Genomic DNA, 16054 nt, shown 5'->3' on the forward strand with positions numbered 1-16054 from the left:
CATACACATAGTAAGCAGGGAATGAATGATTAAATGAATGAGTAAAATGAGTCTATTGGCCCAGGGGCCCTATCAAATACCATACTCTAATTTAGGGTTCCTGAAAAAAGCTACTCTTAGATCAGGCTATATAAAGAACAAAGAAAGGTAATATCATTGTCCTTGGTCTCCCAATCCTTACCTGAGTAAAATAAAACCTAAAAAGGCATCGCCAGCTACAAGTATCAGCCTGGGTCAAGGGAAAGTAAATTCAGTGGAGACGGAGAGAACGAAGCTGGCCTTTGGCACTGGCAGTAAAGCCTGGCGAAGTTATCAGAGTATGGGTCAAGGGAAAACATTTTCAAGAGCCTGAGAGGAAATATGAAAGGAGAAGAGTCTCCTGGGTTTATTCTCAGGCTGCCAAACAGCAAACGTACTCCACTCTGCCAGAGAAAGAGCCAGAAAACTGGGGCAGGTGCCCTGATGGAGGGATCGGATTCTCTGCCACTGACGTGAAAGATGGTGAGACGAAAGAGCAAAGCAACTGCACGTCAACTGACTCTCCTGCCTCTTCTTCTCCTTGACCTCTTGATTTCACCCTGCGGTCTAGGCCCCCGCAGGAACCCAGGGACGTCCTCAGGAGAAGCGACTGCTTTGGAAAGTGTGCGGCAAGACTGACAGTATCAGAGCATCTCAGAGCAGTGCTGTCCTGGCACGGCTGGGGCTCTGGGGCAGGGGGCTTCCAGACTTTTGTTCCTCCTCCTTCTCACAGCTTTCCTCAGGGCTCTCCCCCTGGAATCGGGCGGGTACGCAGAGATCCAGAGAGGAGACTGGGCTTGCTCCCCAGAGAATCTCTACGTTCTGGAAACCATCATGAAGGCTGTGAGCTCCCGGCCCCTGGAGTAGGATTCTTTACTTTGTTCTGCTTGCCATTCCATAAATATGAGCACCAGAGGGCAGGAGGAGGGGTATTTTGGTCTCGGCAACAAAATGGAGAAAACATTTCTCTCAGCCCTACCCTTCTCCAACCCCCAACATGCCCCACCTCAAAAAAGAAAAAAAAAAGTTCTGTGTGTACAGAGGGAAAGGGGGGAAGAAAAAGGGTTCTATTTTCTTTCACAATAAAGAAAAGTCAACAGGATGTTCTCCAAAGCTACAAATATACTTTTTCAAACAGTAAATATCTCTATTAGCAGCATGATGCCAGTTGGCTAATTCTGTCTGTCTCAGGAAAACCTTTCCCCAAAAACTCCTGCTCTTGGGTAATGTCTATTTACAAAACCAGCTCTTGTGCATTTTCGATTTGCTAGGTTTCTCAATCTCTTGTTTCCCCACCCCCTCCACTGCAGAGGCAGAGACGAGAGGCAGGCCCGGATGGCAGCTGGGTGGGGATCCCCTGGTCACCCCAGCAGATTCCCCGAGCCACACCTTCTTTGGAGAGTCCTCCACTCCATTACCAAGAACAGCTTAAAGAAGCTAAAACCTACCCCCTCCTCCCTGGCCTTCACTGGGCCTCCAGAATTTGTTTCTACTGAGCCTGAATGGGCCGAGGCCTTGCCCGGGGGTGGAGAGAACCCTGGAATGATTCAGTCAACCCAACCGTGTATCATCCCGATATCTCCAGCTGGGCAAAGATCACAGTTTTGGGGGTGGGGCGTGGGGGGAGGGGAGGGAGGTGAGAACGAAGGGAGGGCTGAGCAAAGAGTAGGAGGCAGCAGATAGTGGCTGAAATCCTGGCTCTCCGGGGAGTGGTCTGGGCCTGAGTCACTGTCTCGGCAAGAGCAGGAAGGTGGGCGAAAGGCAGCAGCTTCTGCAGGCTGGAAGGACAAGCCCCTCCTCCCCCATCCTTCTGTCACTCTATCCTCCGGTCGCTGCCTTCTCTGGTCTGAGGCCCCACCAAGGCTACCACTACCTTGACAATCGGAGAGAGAAAACAGTGGGCCGGGGCCAGGGCAGGGTTTACGGAGAGTCAGCTGGCTCCGGCGGAGCAGCTGCTTGTTGGATGCCATCCTCTCTGAAGGGCCAGCTGGCCACAATGCCCGGGGCCAAGGAAAGTTCAGCCCAAGCAAGGACGTGAGAGACCCACCCCATCAGAAGGGGAAATGGCCTGAGCTGTGAAGGATCCATTTCCAGTGCCTATGACCATAGCCTCTCCAGCCCCACCTCAGTCCTTCCCCTAAATTAGCTGGATTCCGAACCAGAGCACAGACAACACCACTCTCGCTTGCCACCAGTCCGAGGAGGTATGTGTGTGTTTAAAAATAAAAGGCACGACTCTGTGACTTGGCTGATTTGTTACTTGACCAGAACAATGGCCCAGCTCAGCTGTGATCCCCCCTTCCCCATGCTCCCCGGGCTGACCGCTGAAAAGGAAAGACAGAATGAATCACAGAATGTTGAGTGAGATCATCCAATTAAAGTGATCATTTATTGAGCATCTACTATTGCCAGTGTCTGCGCTAGGTGCTTCCGATATGTCAGCTCATTCAGAGTGCTGCCCTCCCATATTTCACCCAAGAGACGGCGCACTGGATGAGGGGGCGGACTGTGGAGCCAGGCTGCCTGGGTTCAAGATCTGGCTCCGCCAGCTGCCAGCTCTGAGACTTGGATAACTTACCTAATTTCCCTGTGTCTCAGTTTCCCTGTCTATAAAATAGGATCATAATATACCTATTTTATAGGGTCGCTGTGAAAGCTAAGTGAGTTTAATCTTTAAAATAGTTCCCAGCCTACAGTAAGCAGCCTGGGAGTACCTGTCGTAAAGATGATGGTGGTGGTATTTTGATGATGGTGATCAAACTGATGCCCAGATGGGGGACTTGCACAAAATTACACAGAGGTAAGTATGGTTAGGAAACCTGAAATGGTTGTTTTCTGTTTGGGGAGCACGCAGGAGTCCCTGCCATAATCACCACTACCAGGTCCAAGTTAATATATTTGCTTAAAATTGAGTGGTGACTTCCTCGTGAGTAGTAAAAGGATTTGTGACCCAAGTTTGGAGGTTGATGGAGCATCCAAAGGTCGAGAAAAGAGAGGAAGGAAGGCGATTCAGGGAGGTGGTTGGATTTTTTTTTTTTTCGGCAGCTCCTTAAGAAACTCCTAATATTTGACAGACAAGTTACTACCTATTCTCATTCTAACCTGCTAAGATAAGAGGAAGTAGAAACTCGGTTTTCCCATTTTATAATAGGGAATCAGAAGACATTTGGAGGTGAAAGCCTTGTCCTGCCTACTGAACAAGCCAGAGAGAAGCCTCCTACGGCCTGACTTCCACTCTGATGGGTTCACAGTGGCTGAGGGCAGACACTCTGAGAAGCACCAGACCAGCTGAGGCACTAGCTCTAATCTCATTCTCACTTGTCCCTTACCAACCAGGAATCTTAAAAAGAGCTTTCACTCCACTGTTTCCTCTTCTCTGTTGAAGGTTTGGTCCCTAGAAGCAGAACGAGGGCTGGGATGGAAACCCACTTCTAGGCCTGCCTGCCTCGGTCATCCCCAGCTTTTGGCCACAGGAGGCAATAATTCTCCTGCTATGAGGTCAGCCTTAGCCATGATACTGGTCAGGCTAGGCATGACGACAGTTACAGAAGTATTGGAAACACTCAGAAAATTATAGAGCAGAGCACATATAATAAATACTCATGTACCCACCACCTAGCATTGTCAAATTCTAACACTGAGCCGTACTTGCTTCGGGTCTTATTCTTCAAGCAGCACACCAGCACAGATACTGCTGAAGCTCCCTGAGTGCTCCAGCCTGATCCCATTTCCTTCCTTCCCTCCCTCCTGTTATCCTTGAGGTAACCACTACCCCGAATTCAGTGTTTATTAATCCTATACTTTTGCTTCATAAGTTTGAATCCATAAGCACAACATAGTGTTGTTTTACAGATCTAAACTTTATACAAATAGTACAATATTGAATGTATCATTTCCAAACTAGTCTTTTATGTTGGGCCTTATGTTTCTGAGATTTGCCCCTGCTGATACACATGGCTCACTTCATTCATTTTGACACTGCGTATTTCACTATGTAATGACACCATGTTTTATTTTCCCATTCTTCAGAGGCTATAGACATGTATAAACAATGAAGCAGCGGACATTTCTGCTCAGGTCTCCTGCTGCACAGGTGCAGAAGTTTCTCTGGGTGAGGGGCAGGCCCGTCTTTGGCTGTGTGAGGCACTACAAAATCTCCCAGTAATTGCGTCAGTTCCCCACCCCGCCACCCCACTCAGCAGATGCCAGCTCCCACCGCTCCTCATCCTCAGATACTTGGCATTGCCAGACTAAATTGCCCATTTTTGCCAGTCTGATGGCTGTGAAATGACATTTCATTTCTCAATGTTGGTTTAATCTGCTCTCCCTGATTACTAATAAATGGAACTTTTTTTTTTTTGCGGTACGCGGGCCTCTCACTGTTGTGGCCTCTCCCGTTGCAGAGCACAGCCTCCGGACACACAGGCTCAGCGGCCATGGCTCACGGGCCCAGCTGCTCTGTGGCATGTGGGATCTTCCCGGACTGGGGCACGAACCCGTGTACCCTGCATCGGCAGGCGGACTTTCAACCACTGCGCCACCAGGGAAGCCCAATGGAACATCTTGATTTAGGCTTTTGTCTACCTGGGTTTTCTTTTCTATATAAAGTGGTTGGCGGCTTTCAAATCTATGCAATAAGTTCTTATGCAGAACCAGCCAGCGTTCTTTACAGCCGCCCCTTCTGTATTCCTCATTTATAACCAATGACAAACAACCAAATAAAGAACACTATCTTTACCTGGCTGGAGTCACAGGTATAAGCTTCTAGTCTGAATATTTGTAATAAACTCCTAGAAAAGTGTTTTTCAAACCGGGGTGTGTAGAACACCCATCCCTCACCGATCATTTACACTGCTACACATCATTCCATTGTAAACATCTATCAAAATTAGTCATGAAATCAACTGAAGTGGGTCATGCTTTAAAAAACAAAATAAAACATAGTAGAAAATATCTGAGTGCATTGTACACATACAATGTGAAACATATTTCGTGTGTGTGTGTGTGTATGTGTGTGTTTGTGTGTCTGTTGATATCAAAGGCATTTCTGACTGCAAGCTGTGGTCAAAAAACGTTGGAAGCCACTGTCCAAGGTATCCCGCCCCCAACTCCATTCTTTCTCTTTTCTGAGTTGTCCTGCAGACCACTGCCAAATTAACCTGACAAAAATCATTGCTTTTGCCCTGCCACTTCCCTGCTCAAAAACCTTCAATTTTCAGAAGCCTAGGCTCAATTTCAATTCCTCAGCATGGCACTAAAAGTGCTTACAGTATGGCCCCAACCAGAGTGCCAGCTTTCATCAATGAAGCTTCCACCCAAATCACTATTTACTAAACCCAAGCTGGCCTCCTGACTGCCTGCCCCCAACACTCTTCACGCATTCTGTCTCCACACACCCTTTTCACACCATTCTTCTAACCTGCACACCCCTCTCCTGTTCCCCACTGCAACAGGACACGCTTGCTACGTCAAGGTTCAGTTAAAATCGCATCCTCTGCTTGAAGTCTTTCTTGATGCTGCCACAGGGACGTTTAGTGATCTGCTGTCATTCTTGTGAACCTCTGGCACTTTCCATACACCGGCCGAAGACAAGGATGGATTCTTAAAGCATTTTGAATGTCTCCCAGTGTTAAGCACAGGCCCTTGTACATTAAAAACTGTTTGATATGCATTAAATCAACAAAGATTCATTGAGCACTATCTGTGTGCAACAAACTATACTGGGCTCTACTTAATAGATTAGCCACCAGAATAATGGTTTTGGGAAAACAACTTTAATAGTTTAACTGCCAATTTGAAAGCTACCTCAACACATTTACTTAAAAGTATAATATACAAGAAAACACCTTTGACTGTGAAGCTGTGGGACTCAAGGTACTTGACTCTTTCCAACTACTCCAAAATCGGGAAAAGGTCCCTTCCCCCCTTGTTACGAAAGGCTGAGAGAAGAGTTTTACGTTTGTTCCCAAAACAATGTTGAATATAGAATCTCATGGGTTCCTCATGGGGTCCCTGTCTTCTAGGCATTACTATGCTGTTTACACAGGAGGAAGAAGCTTGGGGAGAGCCTGGTCTGTCCAAAGTCACAGAAGCAAGTGATAAGGCTGCCCCATGCAGGGAGGCCCCAGAATAGGAAGAAGCTGAGATGGTCCAGAATACCTGGAGGTCTGCAGGACACAGGACTTCCTCTATCACTTTACCTGTGAAAACTGGTCACTTCCTGTAATTCACTACCAACCCGGTGGTGTCAATACGGCCTAGCAAAGTCAGACACCTTCCTTTGGGATCCAATCAGCTTGGGAATGGTCTTCCACTTTCCTAATGTTCCTGTTTAAGCACAGGGAATACTCAGGAGATGCAGGTTTCAGTTCCAGTTCCGCCAGGTGAGTGAATTCGGGTAAGTTGTCAAAGGGAGATAATCAGACCTGAACTGCAAAATTCAAAGGGTAGATGTGGCGATGATATCAGAGAATGGATGGGAAAGTACTGTGCAAAGTTAAAAGCACTATATGAATGTAAGATAGCACTGGTGATGCTAGAGGGAAAAGAGACTCCACGGAGAAAATGTTTGCAATTGCATGGATGGTTCCCTCTGATCCAGCAGTTTACCGTCCTTCTTTACATTCCATCCACTTCACTTGACAATTACCGATTAGGTACCCACTATGTGCAAGACAGTATGTGTACACACAGATGGAGAAGCTGTAGATCATGCTCTCACGGACTTTATGTGGGAGAGAGGCGCACGTTTGTGATACGTGGATAGCGTGGGAGTACTACAAGAGAAGCACCATGGAGCTCGAGAATAAAGGAGTTTGGGTGGGGGAAGGGTGGGGAGGGGAGGGCAGAGAACAGAGACAGCCTCAGAGAGCCTCGGAAGCCACTTCTTCATGTTAACAATAGCACGCTTAGAGGCTCTTCACTTCAGGAAGTGGCCAGTAGCTTTTGCACATTTTTATCTTAAATTTTTTCCTGAGTGAAGGCAAGTCAGTAAATGGGAAGAAAGTCCTCATTCATACATTCTGTAAACATTTACTGATTGCCAGGAACAGCGCTAGGGATACAGTGGTGACCAAGAGACAGCCTCTGCTTTCAACAGCTCATGGACTAGTGGGCTGACTGAAAAGTAAGCCAAGAATTCAAGTACAGATGCTAACGGTGGTCAGAGGAGGGGCACCCCACTCAGCTTGGCAGGGTGTGGGGGGCCGTTCAGGGAAGACCCTCAGAGGAGCTGAAGCCTGCCCTGACTCTTTAAGGATGAGTGGATGTTGGCCTGGGGGATGGCGGGTGGGGAGGTGAGGGGAGTAAAGGGCATTTTGGGCAGGGGAATGGCACGCACAGAGGAGCAGGGGCACGAGAGACCAGGAGAAGCTTGGACACATGAGTGAAGGGGGACAGCCAGATCCAGAAGGGCCTTAGTTAGGCCATGGCCTCCAGTCTCCAGTTAGTTAGGCCTTAGTTAGGCCATGGCCCAGAGTTAGGCCTTTATCCTGAAGATGATGGGGAGGGTATACATGGTGAGAACAGGAAAAAAAAAAAAAAAGATGTTCCCTGAGGAATACCAATATTTAAGGGGCAGAAGAGCCCAGAAGAGTCAGAAAACAAAATAGCATCCGCAGGGTTTCCATTCTTTTTTTTTTTTTGCGGTACGCGGGCCTCTCACTGCTGTGGCCTCTCCCGTTGCGGAGCACAGGCTCCAGACGCGCAGGCTCAGCGGCCATGGCTCACGGGCCCAGCCGCTCCGCGGCATGTGGGATCTTCCCGGACCGGGGCACGAACCCGTGTCCCCCGCATCGGCAGGCGGACTCTCAACCGCTGCGCCACCAGGGAAGCCCAGGGTTTCCTTTCTTTTCACAACAGGTCTGGGTGACAAAGTATCAGCTGAGCTTATCCATTCCGTGTTATAAGTGGAGAAAACAAGACAGAGGAAGATCAGACGCCTAACCAGGCCACACTGAGAATGAGGGAACCAGAGCCTGAACTCAGCACTCCAACTCCTACCAAATTTATCTGCACTGACTTTAATTTCCTTCCTTCTGAGTCAGACTCCTGAACCTCTAGGTATAGGACGATTTCCTCCAGCAGTGCTCCTTTTTCCTCGTCACTGAAGCCTAAGATCACCATGAAGGTGTGTGGTTCCAAGGAAGGCTATGGGTCCTGGAGACAGCTAAGCAAGATTAAGGTCACTATCCTTAATTCCATTTAATTCTCCCTCCACACCATAATAAAGACACACACACACACACACACACACGGAGAGGGGGGTGACACGGAGGAGGAAGGGTAAGAAAGCAGCACTTGGCTTGGGGCCAAGAGGTGGATCAGTGATCTGAGATGTAAACATCAAATGCCTTCCTCCGAGCAGAGCCCACCACTGGGCCACCTTGCTGAAAAGCAGATCAGTGGACGGACGGATGAGTAGATGGTACAGGAAGGCAGCAAGTGCCCACTAAACAAACAGGCGGTGGGCGGGCTGCATGCACTGAGGAAGCAGAGAACAAAGACCTCTCACTCTTCATGCAAAGTCCACAGTGTGCAAAGGGCACCAATATTGGACATTTCTCACTGTGACATTTTGAAAGTCCAGCCTAGCCCAGAACAATGGTTACCCTCTGGGGACCATGGGCCGCGTACCCCTAGGCCTTATTCGACGATGGCTGGCATATCCCATGTGCTTGGTGAACTTGACCTTGGGCATCAGACTCCCATGACGGCTCTACGTCACTCTGGTCTCTTCCCCCACTGAAAATTCCAATCTCGGATGAATGGATGGATTCATTCTGGGAGCAGGAAAACACTCCAGGAGTGAATCAGAAGGACCCAGCCCTGGTCCCCTTGCCAGCCATTGAGCCAGGAACTGAGTGCAATTGTGTGCCCAGGCGCTGGTGCTATTCCCCTCTCAGGGAGAGAGGGTCAGGGGCCACGCAAGAGATGACGTAGAAGCCCTCTAAGGAGGAAGAGAAAGGAACCTCAGCTTTGAGGGACAAAGCCACCCTTTTGGTTGTGACCCTCAGTCCAAGGAGGTGCCAAGATGTGTGTGTATTGTTAAATTAATTCTACTGGACAAAATCTCAGCTTTGGCTGGGCAGTTACTTGTCAATTTCAATTCTCTCCAGCCTGAAATAGGCTACTAGTTTTTCAGAAAAAGGATTTCTGTAAGACAGGTGGAAACAATGCGTCTCAGATCACCCAGAGACGACTCTACCTTTAGTGGCCTCTGCTCTACTCTTCTCCTGATTTGTGAAGGAAAGATCAATTCATTCTTAAGAATTGTAAATGCCAGTCTAGGCAACGTAAAGCACCTTGTACTGTCTGCTTTTGGAGACATTAGGTAAGAGAACTCCAAAGATTCAAGATGCAGCAGGCAAGAAGTCATCTACATCACAAAGTAAAGGGACCCAGGTTGATCCTTTAAGGAAGTAATCCCTCTAGGAAGGGGAATTGAAGGATTGCCACTATGCCCATCACTAACCAGGTTATAACAAGACGCGAAAGTTAGCTTTTTAAGGCTCCAGCCCCCTATCGGCCTCCTGGAGCAAAGGTGGAGGGAAAAGGAGCAGCTCCTGCTGGGGCTTGTTAGGGGGTTGCTCGGGGCTGACCCCCACGCGCTGGTGCTGTCTGACATCTGTCGGTCAATCTTCGTCTAAGAAGCTGGGGGGAGGAGGGGACAGAAATGGCTTACATTTTACATTACAGGGCTGTCCCTGACACTGAATGACATCAGTTGTCTGTGGCCAGAGCTTAGTCTCCATTGATGGCCAAATGTGAGGCTGCAAGCGCCTTCCTAAAGAATATTCTACCATCTTCACTCGTTCATAACTAGCTAATGTGCACTTTTTGTAAAGCAACAGGCTAGACTCTGAGGAGAGAGTGGCAAACATGTACCCTATGCCAACGTAACTTGGATTCCAAAAGGACTGATTCATCTTGTACATCTCCGGGGATCAATGTATTCATACAAGCACACTTTAGTTGGATGCCCTGAGGTTTGGGTTGTGGATATACAGGCCCTCAAGCCTGAAGGTAAGGTCCTTTGGGCAAACTGAGTCTTACAAAAGAAATCAACCATTGAACATGATCAAGTGTCTACTATGAGCCAAGTACCATACAGTTCCATAGCAACGCACGTGCCAGCTCTGGAGTTGTGACTACTACTCTGAGGCTCCCTGGCTTCTTTTCTCATGGCTTGATAGTTCCCATAACATTTAAGCTTACTTACGTTAATTTAACAGGGAAAGCAAAGAGTGTGTAAGGCCCTGGAAAAAAATTAGTCCAATCCCATAATGGGAGTGCGGGTGGCGTGTAATTCTGGCTCCTTCCGAAAGAGAAGCAAGTTTTGTCTCTTGAAGACTAAGTGGAGCAAAGGCTACTCGTCTGAAAGCTAGGGGTTTTGATCCATGAGCTGGGCTCAGACGGCCAGAGTGAGGGCCACCTGGCAGTGGTGGAGAGATGCCCACGTGGGAGAGAGAAGTGGATATTTCTCAACGGATACTTAGTAAAGGAGGTAACAGGGGCGTCCCTCACTTCACGCAGCTGAGAGAAGACGGACGGGACCAGCACCTTGGTACAGAGTCAGCAAAGAGACGCGGGATCCCACTCTAAAGGGATCCTCCGCCCCACCTCCCGGTGAGGCCTGCCGAGAGCTGGAGCCTCCAGGAAAGCACCAGAGGAAAGCCCCTTGAACGACCCCAAGGGCTGGGGCCAAGTGGGCCCTGCTCCGGGGCAGAGGGTCCGCGGGCAGCGCGGGCCAAGGGACTCAAGTCGGACGGACGCAGGGCAAAGCGCATTGCAGGCCGGGGGCTCCAGCTGCCCCCGCCGCCTGGGCCCCACTCACCAGCTCATGGTCCCGAAGCTGGCCCTGCCGCCGGGGTCCTCAGCTGCACCTCGGTCCTGGGGGATCGCTTCCGGATTCAGCCAGTCTCCAGGAAGTGACGTGGGCTCCGCCCCCCTCTGCCCGGAAGAGGCGGGCCGGGAGGACGGGGCCAGACGCATTAACCCTTCCGCTGCCGCTGGCTTTCGCGGAGTTTCCCTGGCCCGCGACCCTCGCGCCTAGGCTTAGGGGCTCCAGAGGATTTAGCCTGTGGCGGGGGCATGAGGACCCCTGGGTGCGTTTTGTACCTTAAACGCTGACTTGGTAAAATTCTCCTCCACGGACTACACGTGTTGCTTAACCGGGAATTGCCTTAGTTTTTCAGTTTGTAAGGAGATTTCTCATCCAGGGACAGTAGCAGTAATTAATTGTCTAGCGGGGGCAGGGGGGAAAGGAACGATGAAGGAGTGGGTGTGAGGGAGACTTACATTCACTCTACGGTCTTCTGTATCTTTTAAATTTTGTACCCTGTACATAGTTACCTGTTGCAAAGAAACAAATGGATCTCTTCGCTCCTCCAAAATGGCACAGGGCTCTGAATAGAAAATAGAATAGTGCTTTTCAGGTTGGCATGTTCTGTGGATTTACTCAACAAAAGAGGACAAAGAGTAAGGGTTGCTCCCAGTCTTCCAGTCTTCCCTCTGTGCTCGGCACTACAGAACCCAAATGATGTGAATGGTTCCATTTTTATGCTCATTCATTTAACACATATTCATTGGGCTCCTACAATGTGCCAGACACTGAGCTAACTTCAAGGATACAACCATGAAAAAGCAGTATGGATCCTGCCCTTATGCCCTCCCAGGGCTACTTACCTGGAGAGAGAGATAAACTGGCAGCAAAGTAATAATATATGATGGGAAAGAAAGTGCTGTGGCAGCCTGTAAGGCCCCCCCTCACTCCCAACTGCACATGGAGTTTTAGTGAAGGCTTCTGGGAGGAGCCAATGGGTAAGCCACATCCTGAAGGCAAATCAGGCTGGCCCGGTGAGTCTGAGGGGAGGGCTGGGGAGAGTCCAGGCAGAGGGAACCTATGGTGGCTGAGAAGAGGACTGAGTTCCAGGCAAGCAGCTCACTTGCCGTGGGTCTTCCAAAATCCCTCCTAAGCTGTTCTGGGCCAAGTTGGCTTCCTCACCCTCCCAAATCTCCCTGCCTTAGAAGAGAGAGCAGCAGGCAGTGAGGCTGCTGGTAACTGCTGGACACCCAAGGGCCTTCTCTCTAAGAATTCTGCTTCAAATGGGCTTTAGTGTTATAAGGGATGCTTGGGGAGTAGCTAAGCTGATGAACTAGGGCAAAGAAATGTATAGTTTGTTCTGACCTCCCAGGGCAGGGTGGAGGGCTTGGCCAGGGGGGATAGGGGAGCTCAGAAAATTGTCCAGGGGAGGTTGTCTCTCATTTATATTTTCTCTTTCCATTCTTGAGTGGGCCCCCAAGCACATCACACAGATCAGCTTCATCACCATTGTTACTCCTCAGGAAACAGGCCACAATGAGCACTAGAGCAGCCTTGAAGAGTAAAGAGGAAGAAGAGAAGTCACCAAAGGGCAGCTGGGGCAGAGAGCGTGGGCAAAGGGAAGGACGGTCCTTGCTGCTTTGCACAGGGTGTGATAAATGGACGGAGGGTGCAGTGTGCTTATGAGGCTCCTGGAATTTCAGCGCGTGTGGATGGCTTCCCCACCTGCTTCCTCCTTTCCCCCTACTCTGTCTCCCCTGGTTATTGCCCCACAGTGCTAAAGAATTTCCAAGTATTAACCTAGGCAAGCGCCGTAACCCAGGGCAAGTCTGTTTGAGGGCTGTGGGGTGGAAACCACATCCTGCGGGGCAAGAATGATGAGTTCTAGATTAAGAATCTGGAGGAGTACTGGGCTCTAGTTCTTTAACCCTACAGCTGATGAGTCCCATCTCCTTTCCGGGTCTTGGCCCCCTCATTTAAAAGATGAGTAGATGGATCACATCACCAAAGTCTCCAATAGTTTGAGAATCCAAGTCAACTCTCTTGTTGACTCCAGAGGCCCTCAGGAAACAGGAGAATGGGGAAGGCATGTGAGATGGGGCCCAAACAGAGAGGCAAACCCAGAGAAGTGAGCTGGTCTGAGGAATCATGGATGTCTTGGAATGAAGCCAAACATGTACCTTCTGGGATGGAAGGATTCAGACTGAGGCCCTACTAAGGCTGTGCTGCTTACTTTCAACCCCAAACCTTTCAGGTAGCCAGCAGGACGTTTGAGGGGACTAGGAAGAGTGCTGGCTTCCTGGGAGTCTGTAAGGAGAGTGCCTGCCCTGAGCTGAGCTCCGTCTACTTACCTGTGGCTCATTGGTTCAGCTCGAGGCCTGCTGGGCTGAGGCAGGCATCCCGCTATCCTGTGGACCCACAGGCTTCCCTCCGTGAGTGTGGCATGCCATGTACTGATTCCTGGGGAGCTGAGCATGAGGAAGCACAAACACCTCCCACTGTTGGGGAAAACTCAGGGGCAGGGTCTCTAGACCCAGGGCTGGGAGCTATGTCTTTCTCTTCTGTAACCAAAGGACAGCACAATACAGGTTGACCCTGCCCCTTCAGTGGGTGGGGTGGAATAGAACACAAGCAAATTCAGTTTCTAAGTGGAAGCAGAGACTGGAGGAGCTTTGGGTAGAGGCAGATGCTCCTGGTTTCAAGCCTGGTGACTACTGCTTTCTCCCCAGAAGCCTAAGCCGGAAGTTTAATGAGTGTTCAGGTAGCAGAGATCTACTTTAGGGGACAAAGCTATTTACCAGAGGGAAAGGAGTTGAAGAACTACCAGCTCTGCCATCAGACCCCTGACTTCTCTTCGGAGCTTTTCATGCAGTAATTGGTAAGCAGCTGCTCCCCATTGACCCTCAGCTCTGCGCTTGTCATATACTTCCTCTCCCAGCTTCCCCACACAGAAATCTAGGGAGTGCTGGAGTGCTGTGCTAAGGATGCTGGGGAATCTTCTACTGATGGGGAAATCTGTGGTTGATTAGCAATGTCTGCCATGGATGAGTAAGGGCAATGTGATGGTACACATTCCAGTTTGTTATTTTGTTGTTATTATTTTTATGAGTGAATTGAACACTCACGATGTGGCAGGCAGTATTCTAAGCGGTTCCTGTTTAATCTTTACAATGACTCTACGAGGTAGGTACTGTTATTATTATTAACATGAAGCTAATAATAAGTAGAAAAATGGAGAATCCAACATGGGCAACCTGGCCCATGGCTGGGTTGGGGTGAAGGGAGGGGGCAGTACATGACCACACACCTAACTAACAAAAGATCTGGCACTCAGCCTCGGCCTGGGAGCTTTTATATGCCTCCTCCAGTTTGGAGCACTCAGGACCAGCAGGTGGCAGCACCTCGCAGGGTGAGAGGAAAGGGCAGATCCCAGCTTGGCATGGGAGTCCTTCAGGGATCAGACAGCCCAGATATCTATCGAGGAAAGCAAGAACAAATGAGGGTGCGGAGGAAGGCTAGCCAAGGGGCCCAGAGGAGGAGGGACAGAGCCTCAGACCCACAGGGAGCTGCCATGGCCAATGCTTTAGTTCCATCCGCAGCGCGAGTCTCTCAGCTTGCATTTCATGGTGCCTGCTGTGGGCTTTTTTTTCCTCCACTCTGGGAGAATGACTAACTTTAAGGACTAAAAAAAAAAAGTGTTTTGATTACACTGCCTTTTTACCAACTGGGAGCATTAGTCACCGTGGATTGCTGCAGATAACGGGGAAGGCAAGCAGCATCCCCCTCCTCCCCCTCCTGCTCCCTGATTAGCTCACAGAAGCCAGGGAGGAGACACGAGTGAGGGAGAGAGAGAGAGCGCACCAGGAGGGAAAACAATCCCCCCTGGACAACATATGCCCCAGGCATCAGTCCAAGGATGCTCTGTCAAGCCTGGGCAGCCCCCTGACGACTTGCCCCACAGTGGGAGGCGTCCACTGGAAAGAGAGCTCGCGGGAGGAACACTGAGCCCACTGCTCCCGCCGTCCAAGTTGGCTTTGGGTGGCCTGTTCCTCCAGGTGGGTCCACCAAGGGGAAGTCAGAGGAAGTCCCTGAACGTGTGGCTCCCGAGGTGGGGCGCTGGTGGCTGAAAAGGATGAGGGAGAGCACAGTGGAGTCATCATGGCTGTGATGTGAGGCTGGTACCCAGGCCGTGGTGGGGCTAAGAAATGCCTTAGGGCTGGCATCCTCAGGGCTCGGATTGGGGTTGAGAAGTTCCTGCAGGTGGGGATGGTACCCACTTTCCACGCTCCACACTTCACCATTCTCTTTTCTTCTCCATCCTCACGGGGGCGATATCTAGTACTTTGGCCTCATCTTTCTATCCAGAGTGGCCTTTGCACCTGCTGTGGTGCTGGTGGGGCAGGAGAGCTAAGGCGCTCTCCCCGTCTGGCCTGTTGGCCAAGGTGCCAGAGATGGGAGCTCTGTGCCTGGTTGGGGAAGAGAAATAGAGAGGCATGGCGCTGGGCTGTGTCAGGGACTGGCTGGCCCTGTGAATCCTGTTTTCTCTGCCCAGCCCTGCAGCCCATTCTCCCCAACAGTGTTGTTCCACCCTAGGAAGAAGTCACTGCTCTGAGTGGCCCTAGTAGGCCACTCATGGCTATCTGTGTGAAGAGTTCCAAGGGTCAGGACAAATTAGCATTGGACTCTAACAGTAAAGACAAAAGAAATTTTATTTTTCCATCTCTCAAGATCAAAGTACTTCATCTTGATTTTGCTACTGCTGATTCTCTTTTATTTTTTTTTTAGATTTATTTTTGGCTGCGTTGGGTCTTCATTGCTGCGCACGGGCTTTCTCTAGTTGCGGCGAGGGAGGCTACTCTTCGTTGCAGTGCACGGGCTTCTCACTGCGGTGGCTTCTCTTGTTGCGGAACACGGCCTCTAGGCTTGCGGGCTCCACAGTTGTGGCTCTCGGGCTCTAGAGCACAGGCTCAGTAGTTGTGGCGCATGGGCTTAGTTGCTCCGCGGCACGTGGGATCTTCCCGGACCAGGGATCGAACCCGTGTCCCCTGCATTGGCAGGCGGATTCTTAACCACTGCGCCACCAGGGAAACCCGTGATTCTCTTTTAAAACTAAAACATCCACAGGTGTCTGGTGTTCACTGATCTCAAAAAGCGTATAGGGCAGCACCTTAGAGCAAACGGGGTTAAAAGAGGGAGAAGGCCTGGGAGAAATCA

The 16054-nt window shown here is 50.1% G+C and overlaps 1 protein-coding gene across 3 annotated transcripts in view; it reads right to left on the reverse strand.

Moving 5' to 3' along the window:
• The window catches only part of BIN3 (bridging integrator 3), a 44199-nt gene extending 33244 nt beyond the window's left edge, over positions 1-10955 (reverse strand). For 2 of the 3 annotated variants that reach the window (XR_010945154.1, XM_067745145.1), the window contains exon 1: positions 10853-10955. Coding sequence is in view for 2 of the 3 variants with exons in the window: in XM_067745145.1 (XP_067601246.1) it covers positions 10853-10860 (8 nt within the window). In the remaining variant the exon portion in view is untranslated. The remainder of the gene's footprint in view (positions 1-10852) is intronic. The other variant, XM_067745146.1, reaches the window with a different exon arrangement.
• Between the last annotated feature and the right edge of the window lie 5099 nt (positions 10956-16054).

Source organism: Pseudorca crassidens, chromosome 7 (genome assembly GCF_039906515.1).
Source record: "Pseudorca crassidens isolate mPseCra1 chromosome 7, mPseCra1.hap1, whole genome shotgun sequence".
In the NCBI taxonomy this organism is placed as follows: Eukaryota; Metazoa; Chordata; class Mammalia; order Artiodactyla; family Delphinidae; genus Pseudorca; species Pseudorca crassidens.